This window comes from Salvia hispanica, chromosome 2, assembly GCF_029641045.1.
Source record: "Salvia hispanica isolate PSC_SH4W2 chromosome 2, Shi_PSC_v1, whole genome shotgun sequence".
In the NCBI taxonomy this organism is placed as follows: domain Eukaryota; kingdom Viridiplantae; phylum Streptophyta; class Magnoliopsida; order Lamiales; family Lamiaceae; genus Salvia; species Salvia hispanica.
Genome location: NC_142693.1, coordinates 63719224 through 63731919, shown reverse-complemented (window position 1 = coordinate 63731919; position 12696 = coordinate 63719224). Strand labels below are relative to the sequence as shown.

Below are 12696 nucleotides of genomic sequence, written 5' to 3'. Positions count from 1 at the left end.
GAGAGAAGCAAATCCTACAGGGTGACATCTGTATCTGATTTTGATAGGATGGACATGATGTCCAAGTAGCTAGACTTCTTAACTAGCAAGCTTGGTTTTATGTCAACAGAGCCATCTGGGCTCAAAAGTCGACAAGGGGTTGAAGATATGAACTACATTCACCAAGGTGGCAATAATGGAAACTTCAACAACTACCACCCCAACCAAGGGGGTGGTAATTACAACCACTATGGGAACAAGGTGCACCCCAACTTGTCTTACGGGAATGCCAACAACGCTCTGCAGCCACCACCAGGATTCCACGTATCTAATGGCCAAGTCAAGGAGCCGAAGAAGGAAGAGCTTGGAGAGGTGTAGATGGCTTTCATGAAGCAAGCAGGAGATTGCATGACACAATCTAATCAGAGGCTGGACAAGGTAGAAGCAAATGTGAAAAGTTTGAACATACACATGGAGAGCATCAATACTCAACTTAGTCAAATTTACCAAGCTGTGGGAACTCTATCCAATCCGGGGCAATTTCCTGGCAATATAAGCACTGATCCCGTCAAACACAAAGAGTGCAAAGCCATCTGTGCGACCATTCAACCCAATGAAGTGGAAAAAGAGGTTGGTGAAGAGACTGCACAGGATAATGTTATTGAGGAAGAGACGAAACAACCTGAACCACCTCGATTGGAGCCATATATTCCTAAGATACCGTTCCCTAGCTGAATCAAGAAGAAGGTTGTGGATGAGAAATTTGAAAAATTATTGGACATCTTCGAAGGTGAATGTGAACATCCCACTAGTAGAGGCTCTGCAACAAATGCCTATGTATGCAAAGTTCCTAAAAGACGTGATCTCCAAGAAGACAAAGTGGGTGGACTACGAAACAGTGAGCATGTCGGAGAATTGCAGTGCCATAATTAAGAAAAAATTACCGGCAAAGCTTAAGGACCCTGGAAGCTTCAACATATCATGTGTCATTGGTGATGACAAACACACGAAGGCTCTGTGTGATTTGGGGGCGAGCATCAACTTGATGCCCCTATCCTTCTTTAGGAAGATGAAAATCGGCACTCTCAAGCCGACAAGAATCACGCTCCAAATGGCCGATAGATCCGTCACCTATCCTGAAGGGATCATAGAAGATGTGTTAGTGCGGGTAAATGACTTTATATTTCCCGTTGATTTTGTCGTGCTTAACATGGAAGAAGATAGGAATGTGCCGCTTATCCTTGGTCGACCATTCTTAGCGACGGGGAAAGCATTGATTGATGTTTCAAGGGGAGAGATTACCCTTCGCATGGGCAACAAACACCATATCTTGTCCATCTACAAGGCCATGGGGAGTCCTAAAGTGGAAGAGCTTGCTATGAAGAAAGAGTGCAAAGTTGTAAACGTTTTACAGGTTCAAAAGGGTCAAAGGGTAAAACCCAAGGTCGAGAATATTTCCTTACCAAAGTGTCTATTTGGCCCATGCGGTGGATCAACTCATTGCAAAGGAAGACAGAGAAAGCCCAAGAAGACGAAGGAAGAGGAATCAGGAATATCGATCACAACAAAGTTAGAGCTCAAATCAAATACTAACTTGGTGAAGAAGACTTGGTGGAAGAAGAGGTTGGCAAGAATGTATCAGCTTGAACACGAAGAAGAAGCCAACATCCCCATTAATGGGGAAGTGAAATGATGAGCTTATTAAAGACGTCGAGCCAACGACGATAACCAAAGGCACTATAGGGGAGGTAACCCCTAGTAGGTAACTTTTAGATTCTTTTTGCTTTAGTTTGCCTATCATATAAGTCTCCCTTCTCCACCAACTTTTCAAACTTATTCTTTGCATAGCCTTGAATAAGTTTGGGGGGTGATATGGTGGATAGTGAGCCTTATGAGGTATTTTACTGCTTTATTTTTGTTTCAAATTGATTAGTTGTCTTTTGTTGCTTTTATTTATGTTTTAGGGTAGATTTGTTTTGCTTTAGACCTCCGTGAGTTGTTTTGATTTTGGTTGTTGTGGAATTGAATTTGAACTTATTTGAATTCTGGTTTCTTGGGGTAAAGACTAGTTGTTAATGATAAAAACTCCATCCATCTTTTAAGCTATCATGGTCTTTGACTTAAAAGTTTGAGTAATAGGTGCATAAGTAACGAATTGCTTGTTTGCCTTGATTCATGCTATTACCCGAGTGAGATTTGAGCCAAAACTTCATTTTTTTTTTGTGATTTTATCATATGCTTGTTGTTGTTTCTAGAACTTGCTCCTAATCATATTAAATTTACATAGTGAATGTGAATTTAGGAGATGGCGTTAGGCATTCTTTGTTTTCCCCTTCACAAGTGTATATTTTTGTCTTAATCCCTAGTTAGCCCTCCTAGCCTAAAAAGTATTCCAATGTCAAATAATTGTTGAGTTACCGTCAAAGTGATAAGCCTACAAACTTGGAAGCACATATGGGGGGTTGTAAAAAAAAATGGAGGTATAAGCTAGACGAAGTCTAGAGGAAGAAAAAAAAAAGAAAAAAAAACAATAAATTTATGGAGGTATAAGCTAGACGAAGTCTAGAAAAGTTTTTGGTTGGGTTTCTAAATAAGTGGGGATCGGATGGGAGGAAGAAGTTTGACAAAGTCTTACTTATCTGAGATTTGTATTGGGAAATGGTGTTTTGTTGGGAGTTGTAGTATGTGGGTATTTGTGCTTCTTATACTTTTCAGCCACTTAAGCCTAAATTTTCCCTACCGTCCAAAGAGCCACGTTACAACCTTAATAAGTCATTTCTGATTTTAGATTCACATTCACATTCTAGTAGAGGAGATGTTTGATTTGGAACAAGCCTATGGTAAACACTACTTGTATTTTGATTTGAGAGTATTATTTCTATACATACACTTTTGAGAGTGAGATACGCATACACATATCTTGAGAGAAGCATGAATCCAAGGTGATATATGAGTTAGTAGTAAGAGTGCACTCGATGGCTTGAATTGATAGAATTTGTATTGTGATATGCTCTTTTATTCCATACTCTTTGAAACAATAATGATGTCTAAACCCATTTAAATCCAAGTCTTCTTTTAGTTCTTTTTCTTCATTGCTCGAGGACTAGCAATTATTTAAGTTTGGGGGAGTTGATATACTTGGATTTTACATGGTTTTACAGGGTGGTTATGTATGAATTTGATCATATTTTGTCTATTATTGGACATGTTTATATATACCTCTATATTATATTGGTATGTTGACCATTTTGTTAAGAATGTGTAGAAAAAGGTACAAAATATGTGGATGTGCAGCAGCCTTGCTTTGAGATAATATTTACTGGAGATTTTGAAGTCCAATCATCCCATAATACATATCAATCTCTTTGTCTTCGAAAGAGCTTCGCGTGGGTATCTTGCACGCCTCAATCGGAGTTCGGTAGAAGAAGTTATGGCCGTTACAAGAACACTGCGCTATCCAGAAACTTACACCCGGCCGGGTGAATAATTACAATGTAAATTCACCCGGCCGGGTCCTGTAATTCTGCGGGAAATGGCCAGAAAGGGGTCGAAAATGACCACCCGGCCGGGTGAATTTTGCTCTTTATAATTCCACCCGGCCGGGTACGCTATTTTGGCGTATTCTTTTGGCAAAAACGCGATTTTTTTTGGAAGATTAAAGGGAAAACGCCTAGGGTTCACATCGATTCAACACCTACGCCCTCCATCACTCACATACACCCCCAAGAACACCTTGAGAGAGAGAATTGAAGATTGAAGGCTCTAGATTGGAAGATTGAAGACTTCATTCCTAGATTCGTCCCACAGGAGTTCTTAGTATTCATCTCTTATGTCTTTCATTGAATTCTTTGTTTCAAACATGGTTTTTGTGAACATGAGTAGCTAAACATTTCTTGTAGAATTCTTGGTGAAGATGCACTAATTTCATAGTTTTTATCCAATTTATTTTGTTCTCGCCTTGCTCTTGTAGTTATTTGATTATTCTTGGGTTTATTCCTTTCAATTGCTTAATCACCATTTGATGGTATAAGATTAATTAGATTAGTCGGGAGATGAAATAATTAATCTGGAAATAAGAATAATGCACACCTTAATGCAATAAAACTCGGGAGAGTTGAGGTTTTGAGTGAGGTCTTTGATCTAATCGAGCTTTTGAGAGTAAGGGGTTTTAGGATTAGAAGGGGACTTCAATCCTAGCACCTAATCTACAGGTTTCTCACCTCGGGAGGGGGTTTAATCTATAATTGTGGTCGACTTAGTAACTCTAGAGACACCAAAAGGTAAGACAATTTGATTGGATAAGAGCTTTTATTTATTTACTTGTTCATTTTATGCTTTTCGTAGTGTTAGAACAAAACCAAACTTTTCCTGATTCTCTAGATAGTAGTCAATATTTGTTCGTGGTAGTTAAGTTGATATAAATTAGTCTCTGTGGGATACGATACTCTTGCTTGCTAATTGATACACTAGCCCCGTACACTTGCGGGTATCACTTGTGTTAAAATAAGTCGAGTCAGCGACCAAATGCTTATCTAAGGAGACGATGATGACAATGAGAAATTGGTTGGACTCTTGGATGAGATATTGAAGGATAAGAAATGTCTCATTGTGTTGGATGATGTATGGGAATGGGATACACGAGTAATGGATAACTTGTCACAAGAGAATGTTCGAATCTTGCTTACAAGCAGGGTAAGAATGAAAGAATGTCTAGATCGAGGTTTGGTACGCTTATTGAATGAAGAAGAAAGTAAGAATTACTTTGTGAGAAGGTTTTCGCTCAAGAGGATTTCCTTCCTCACCTTAAGACATTGGGAGAGAAGATTGCCAAAAAGTGTGAAGGTCTTCCACTTATGATAGTCACAGTTGCAGAGCTCCTATCCGAATAAAGAAACAACTATAGAAAATTGGACTGAGGTAGCTGAAAAACAACATAATCCGGTCTTCATGGATGCGTATGATCAAATTTCATAGGTACTTTTCCCAAGCTATGACTACTTACCTCAACATTTGAAAATGTTTTTTCTCTATTTGGGAGCTTCCCCTCCATTCACTAATGTCGATATGCATTACCTCTTCTGTCGGTTGAGTGCTGAGGGGTTTCTTGAACCGTTAGAAAAAGAAACTTTGGAAGACTGTATGATGAACTGCTCGGTAATGCTTTCTATCTGGTATAATCTTGTTTTATACGGATCAAGTCTAGAATTAGATCCACATTCTTGGTTTTCAACGAAAGAGTTTCGCGTGCATTCTTACTGGCAGCACTTGTGTAGGAGAGAAGCTAGTAAGATCAGGTTTTTGCATGTTTTGCAAAGCTGTGATGATGTTGAGAAAGACCAACGTCGGTTGTGTGCCCATTTTCATAATTTATTTGCCTTCGACAAGTGTATGATTCAATAAAATATGATTGTGCATCCACTGTTCGTTCTCTCCTTTGTTATGGTCCTGACCACCAATATCCGATACCAATAGATGCCATGGATTTCAAGCTGCTTAGGGTACTAGATGCTCTTAAGGTCCGGTTTTACCATATCCCACGTCAAATTATGAAACTAGTTTGTCTAAGGTACCTTGCCTTAACTTGCAGCGAAGAACTTCCTATTACAATATCCAACCTTTTTCACCTTGAAAGCGAAGAACTTCCTATTACAATATCCAACCTTTTTCACCTTGAAGACCTGATTATCCATCCACCTATGAATATTAAAAGGCGTGGAGTTCTATCATATATTCCGGTAGAAATATGGGACATGAAAGAACTAGAACATATTAAGATTTGTGGAAGAGACCTACCAACCCCTAATTTTGGAGCTACTTTGGACAAACTCTCAAGTCTTTTTGGTGTGAGTGTTCAAAGTTGCACTACAAAAATTCTCAACAGAATCCCTAATTTAAAGAGCTTAGTGATTCTGATGGACTTGAAGATGATGATGATGATGATGATGATAGCAACTCATTGAGTGGCTTGAGATGTAATGAATCCTGATATGATATATGAGGTCATGGTACCACTTTCAATGTTCCCATCAAGTCTAATAAGGTTGGAGTTGAGTGGCTTAGGGTGTTCATGGAAACACATGAATGACATTGGTTTGTTGCTACCAAATCTTGAGAATCTCAAATTGCAAAACTATGCCTTTCGACGCCCAGAGTGGGATATAGAATCTAATCGTTTTTTGAAACTTTTGACGCTTGTAATCGAAGATATGGATTTGGTGCAATTGAGAGCGCAACATGGAAGCCTACCAAGGGTAGAGCTCCTAAGCATACGACATTGTTACAGATTACAACAACTCAATTCGACGTGTGATCCCTTGATGGTCACAACGCCTACTATTAAATTAGTTGAGTACTATGCCTTAGCTGTTGCATCTGCCAAACAATTACAACCGAAATCTCACTTTACAGTTCGTTGCCACTCTTCGTTTTGAGATGAGAAGTCGTAGTAGATTCTCAATTTGGTTAACAGGTTAGCTTTCCTACATTTAATTTGCAGAAACCACATCAATTCAATCTCAATTCATTTGAATATTTATGTACGCTCACATCCTATTTTCATTTATCAATTTTATCAGGCAAATGAGAGAGCAAAAGGGGTCAAGTGTCGCCATATCCCATCATTTCAGTTATATTACAATGTTGTTTCTTCAATCTTTTTATTTATGAGTGAGAATAATGTGTTTGATAAAGCAAGAAAACATTCATTTTCTTACATCTTGAAATGAAAATTTATATGAAAACACACTTAATTAGGCATGTGTGTGAATACAAAAATCACAAACTAGTCTACACTACATTGATAAACTTTTTTCACCAGATGTAGTTTTAACATACATGACACGAACCGGATTCGTCTAATGACGAACACCAAAATATGTGGCCCCAAATCTTGTGCAACACTCTCTTATCACTACCATTGAAACCCATACCGCTTCGCGAAAGCTGGTCCACCTCGCCCTCGCCAAATGCACGACTGCAACGACGAATGCAAAACCTAGTATGCAACCTAGGATCATGAACAAGCCGGAGAACGGACCTGGGCCTAATCTTATGTCGTCAGCCGCCTTCTGTGACGCTGCTGGTGACGAAGTGCAGTTGGAGCGATGGAGCATGTTCTGCTCCAATGTGTCAACATGTCCACTCTGTGATACTTTGAGTATTGCTTCTGATATATCAATTGCTAATGGAGATCCCTTTTGAAATGCCTGATCATGTACAAACATATACAAAATCAACAAGAAAAATCTAAAATATGACTTGTTTTACATTATATATCCATTCATATCCCATTTTCAATCTGTTTTATCATACCAAGCATGTCCTTCGACTGTAGGAAAAAAAAGGAAGAGAAGTTGATAGTATCTTACAAATCCACAGCCACCTAGTTTGAAACTAGGCCCCGATAGAATGTAGTCGTTGCAATACTTGGCGAGGAAAACCTTGGCATGTGGCGCGACGAAGAAAGCTGCTTTGATCTCACCGTTGTCTAAAACTCGGGAATAATCATCAATGGAATTGACCTTCTTGATATTGTTGGGTTTGAAGTTTAGGACATTGATGAGATAACCACAGATGAAGGAATTGACATTGAATCCTACAGCTGCATTGGAGTTCCTTAAAACGTCTATTTCCCTCACAGATGGCTCCAATCTCGGAACGGTCATCATCGAGCTTAGGACAGCCGTGAAGCCCGCTGCCACCACGAAAGTCGCACATATCCACACCGCCAGCACAAGCTTCGACGTTGAGTTTTTGATGTTCTCTCCTGCGATAAAACACGGAGTTCACTGTATTAGTATTGAGCTCATCATCCCTTAATACGACTAACATACAGACCAAACATGAGAACTAAACTTAAAACACTAGTCTCTTAGAAACCAACTCATTTGAAGTGAGCCTTAAGCATAAAGGGACAAGGATCTTTCCTAAGTCGATATGGGACAAAAAGGGTAGATTGGGAACATTCCATAAGTTCCTCGGGGACATCCAATAAAATTGGAACGATTGAGAGAATATTAACATGGGCCATATGAAAGATTTGACATTGCATCCTACAGCTGCATTGGAGTTCCTCAAAACTTCATCTCCCTCACAGATGGCTCCAATCTCAGAACTGTCATCATCGAGCTTAGGACAGCTGTGAAGCTCACTCCCACCACGAAAGTCACACATATCCACACCGCCAGCACGAGCTTGGACGTTGAATTCTTGATGTTCTCTCCTGCGATAAAACACGGAGTTCACTGTATGAGTATTGAGCTCATCATCCCTTAATACGACCAACATACAGACCAAACATGAGAATTCAACTTAAATGACTAGCCTATTAGAAACCAACTCATTTGAAGTGAGCCTTAAGCATAAAGGGACAAGGATCTTTTCTAAGTCGATATGGGACAAAAAGGGTAGATTGGGAACATTCCATAAGTTCCTCGGGGACATCCAATAAAATTGGAACGATTGAGTGAATATTAGCATGGGCCATAGCAAGGATCACACACAAAAATCGAGAAATTGTAACTTATACTCACTTTGTGACAAGGAGATTATGGTGACTGAGAGCCAGAGAATAGAGCATATAGTCTGGAAAATGGAATTTCTTGTGAATTGGTCGTTGCCGACTGCGAATTCACTGAGCCAGATGAAAAATCCTGTTGCTGTGCTGACGGCGGCAAACTGCAGCCACATCATCTTGGTGATGGGGTTCAAAGCTATAAATTTGGAGTCTTTAAGTCCGGGTTTCACCGTCACCACCATCACCAGCCCCGACTCTATATAAGGCTGTGAAAACTCTGCGTGAATGTACCGGCTCGCCATTATTTCGGTGTCACCTACTGCTGCATCCAAGCTCTATTGCCACAGATTTAAAGAATATTGAAACAGGGGAAAACAGAGGACGTACTACCTTGTTGTGAACTTGAGCAAGCATTTCATCATAGGAGCCATTAAAGGGAACTAATTCATATTGAAGATCGTACGGCAGTTTCTTCACCGCCGCTTCAAAAACCTCGATCGAAAATCCGGTGATCCAAGTTGAACCGTAATTGTACGTGACCTTCACGAACTGATTGAACACGCCTCTAGCCGGAACCGCCGATCCTCAACGGCCTCTCTCTGCTCCCCAAGCTCCACCCTCTCGGGACTAACCGCTCTCCGCCTGGCCAGAAGATCGAACGCAGCTGATCGCCGGAGAAACCCAACTCCGGCGACCACACCGCCACTTCTCTGTAGCTCTTTCCGATAACATTCACATTGTGGAAAACCGGCCTTTCCATTTGAAGATTAATTTTCCACTCAGGCCTTTGAACACCGACGAAGATGGCGTCGTAAGCGCGGAAGGCGTAAATGCTCGGCGTCGGATTATCTTCTGATGGAAAACTGGATTCGTATTTTCTTCTGAATTTGGATTTGAACACTTTGAAATTGTTGTGATCAGTTGAATAATCTGATTTTATGGCAAGAACTCCTTCCATGTTGAGTAGAAGCGATGAATCGGCGGAATCTAGAAGATTCGAGATCTCGTCCGCCACGATCCACACGAAGCCCTTCTCCATCAATCCCAAAACCCGAGCTTTCTCGAACAAGATCGCTGCGAATTCGAGAGAGCAATGCATGACGACGAAGACCCTCAAGTTGGTGGCGCCGATCATCTTTGTTAACTCGCTCTCGATGGATGCGTGGGGGACGGGGGCGGTGGCGTGGAGATCGATGGAGATGCCGAGGGTTTGGAGAGCGCGGGAGAGGGGGAGGAAGAGGGTTGGGTCTTGGGAGATGGAGATGAGATTTTTCCAGTGGTAATGGGCGATGAGTGAGGCGATGCATCGGATTTAGTGGGCCGCGGGGAGGGTCATCTGGTTGAAGGACGGGGGAGGTTGTGGCGGAGGTTAGGCGGCCGGGGAGAGGGAGATGATGGGTGGTGGGGTTTTGAGGTGGGAGAGGAATGTGGCTTGTTCAAGTGTTAGGGTTCCGATGATCGCGTCGACGTGTTTGTGGTTTATGAGATTCAGTGCTGCGTTTGAAAATATTTGTGTCAACGACCAATAACAAAATAGGTTGATAGTAAATACTCCCTCCATCCCTTGAATTTTGTCACATTTTTCCATTTTCGTTCATCCCACAAAATGTATCACATTTCACTTTTTACCATTTTTATATGTAATAGTAGCATTATAACATGAAATATATACTATGGACTATTGGTTATGAATAAAAACTTATGCCTATATCTATTCATAATAATTCACATTGCAAGAGTCTAAAGCATTAATTCATTCATTCATAATTGAAAAAATAAGTCAACTATGCACATATATACACATTACTTCCCTCCAAGTAAAATCTACCTACTTCACCTAAGTCAAATTTCTCCAATGACTTCACAACTTTGAACACGAGGCCCCTACTCCAAAATCGATTTTATTTCCAATCTCCTAAATATAAGTAACTTAGCAAATTAAACAAACAAAACTAAGTAAAGAATGTCATACCAGCAGAAGCAGCAAGAGCTGAATTACCATGTAAATCTTTGATGTGCAAAGCTAAGTTCAAACAATGGCTCAAATCTTTGGCAGCCATTTTCATGGCTATCTTCTGCTCTTTTCCGATTCTCGAGCTCCCATCGATGATTACTCCCACACTCACATTGGCCCCATGAGTTTGCAGACCCGGACATATCATGGATTTCAATGAGATCGTCGACTCTACCAACCAGCATGACACAAATAGTAAGAGGTGGAGAGTATGCATTCCCAAAGAAGGATCAGAATAATTTCCTCCAATTTTGAGGGGAATCTTGCAAGTTAATGAGAAATTGGAACATCCAACCACTTTGTTTTGATTTTACTACTGTACCTTGACTTTTTCTCATATAATAATGTATTTTTAATTTAGTTTATAGTAGAACAAGAGGGTCTAAGTGGCTTTGATAAATTGAATAAATTTTATGTTCAAAGACTATGGCGACTTATTCAAACTCATTTTATTAACGGTTGTTATTGGCTCTTGAGATTAAAAGAAATTGAGGTTTGGACAAATAGAGGGTTATGTCTTTTTCATAACAACTGCATATCACTGTTTGAGTCTGACGTGGAACTAGAAATTTCATGTAACATGCCATAGGAAATTTACTAGAATAGAATATGACTTACGTTTACGAATAATGGGTAGTAGAAGTAAAATTATACTATTAATGGTACTCCATCCGTCCCAGCTAAGATGACACATTGCTTAGCCGGCACGAGATTTTAGGAGTTACTATTTGTTAAAGTGTTTAATTGGAGAGAGAGAAGGTGGGTGTAAGTATTAAAGTAGAGAGATAAAGAAATATGGATATTTTAATAGGAGTGAGAAAAAGTGGTTGAGTGAATTAATTGGAGAGAGAAAGTTACCAAAAAAGGAAAGGTGTCATCTTAGATGAGACAAACTAAAAAGGAAAACGTGTCATCTTAAGCGAGACGGAGAGAGTATTAAAAATTTGGTATCATTGTGTGTCATGTTGACCTAGCTAGATGACTTACGAAATTAGTACTATTATATTACGGATGAAAATTGTACATGTAATCTCGATGGTGTTAGGCTTCGCGGCATCATTCATCGGCGAGGCTGTTGGAGTAGTAAATTCATCGGTGAACTCGTATTACAGTTTGAGGCAATAAGCCTTATACGCAGGGACGAATGCAGTAAATAGTGTCGATAGAGGTAATACATTTTGAATTTCAAATTCGATTACTACATATTATGCGATGATATGAACTTTTGCATAACAATTCACAAAACGGGAAAACACGCATTGCTGAATGCGTGACTCCCCGATTTCTTTTCAATTTCGACAAACAATTAAAATTCCTTGATTCAATAGCCTCCCTGAGTGTCTATAAAAAGAGGCTCTCAATTTGGGAGCCTAATATTTTGCCCAAATGTGAATTTTGCCCAAAACATGCCGACTTTCTTGTAATCCTCAAACTAACCAAACAAACAACAATGACAGCATCTTCACAAGTTACTAAACAAGAATAACTAGAAGGGTTGGAAACTAAGCTGTCCAGTCACATAAATTACAATTTCAACAATCCATTAAGTCACCTCACCCTGAATATGTAAGATATTGAAAACCAGACCTCAAACAAAGGGAGAAAAGAAGATGTGTCATCGTACATAAATGTTCAAACATAATTCACCTCCGAGGTTTCATAATCCTCAACAAAATCAACAATTCGCAATCGTTGACGCAGCGTTTGACATCCTTTTCTCTCTCTCATTTGCCTAAAAAACGATAAATGAATAAAGGATGTGAGCACATAAAAAATTTACACATTTTACTGAATATGAACAACACTCAAATGTTAAATTCTCATTCATAAACTAACTGGTAACTAATAATCAACTAGCAATGAAATATGACATAATATAGCAAAACACATTGAATTCCATAGTCAGTCAATTGTAAGTAGGGAAGTAATATGGGGTCAAACCTGTTAACCAAGTTGCAAGTCTAGCTACCACTTCTTATCTCAAAAAGTAGAGTGGCAATAAACTCGAAAGAGAGATTCTGGTTTTAATGCTTGGCAGAAGCGACGGCTAAAGGATTACACTCAATTAATTCAATTGCAGGCTTTGTGACCACTGAGGGATCGCGCGTCCAATCAAGTTGATGTAATTTGTAGCAATGTCGTATGCTTAGGAGGCCAAGCATTGGGAGGCTTCCATGTTGAGCTATCC

General features: G+C 39.8%; 1 protein-coding gene, 1 non-coding gene and 2 pseudogenes across 3 annotated transcripts; 2 read left to right on the top strand and 2 right to left on the bottom strand.

Annotated features, from left to right (window-relative positions):
• The first annotated feature begins 357 nt into the window (after window positions 1-357).
• On the top strand, window positions 358-1238 carry LOC148932906 (uncharacterized; annotated as a pseudogene).
• Window positions 1239-6659: 5421 nt separating this feature from the next.
• On the bottom strand, window positions 6660-8820 carry LOC148932905 (glutamate receptor 3.2-like). The gene is made up of 4 exons (XM_089065278.1): window positions 8511-8820; window positions 8055-8200; window positions 7347-7763; window positions 6660-7184 (listed from the first exon to the last, which is right to left on the bottom strand). The coding sequence occupies exons 1-4, from the start codon at window positions 8794-8796 to the stop codon at window positions 6834-6836; spliced, it is 1200 nt and encodes a 399-aa protein (XP_088921404.1). The 5' UTR covers window positions 8797-8820; the 3' UTR covers window positions 6660-6833.
• LOC125202946 (U6 spliceosomal RNA) lies at window positions 8407-8507 on the top strand. The gene has a single exon (XR_007173272.1). It is a non-coding gene; the product is annotated as a U6 spliceosomal RNA (small nuclear RNA).
• On the bottom strand, window positions 8792-10821 carry LOC125216580 (glutamate receptor 2.7-like; annotated as a pseudogene). The gene is made up of 2 exons (XR_016135255.1): window positions 10467-10821; window positions 8792-9988 (listed from the first exon to the last, which is right to left on the bottom strand). The product of XR_016135255.1 is annotated as a glutamate receptor 2.7-like (transcript).
• Between the last annotated feature and the right edge of the window lie 1875 nt (window positions 10822-12696).

Bases quoted from the DNA above. Each gene is read 5' to 3' on its own strand.
- LOC148932905 (XM_089065278.1), bottom strand. From the start codon at position 8,796: ATGGCGAGCCGGTACATTCACGCAGAGTTTTCACAGCCTTATATAGAG. The intron at 8,201-8,510 runs GTGAGTATAAGT...GTTTTATCGCAG, and splicing joins CATAATCTCCTTGTCACAAA to GAGAGAACATCAAGAATTCA. The intron at 7,185-7,346 runs GTAAGATACTAT...GTACATGATCAG, and splicing joins AACTAGGTGGCTGTGGATTT to GCATTTCAAAAGGGATCTCC.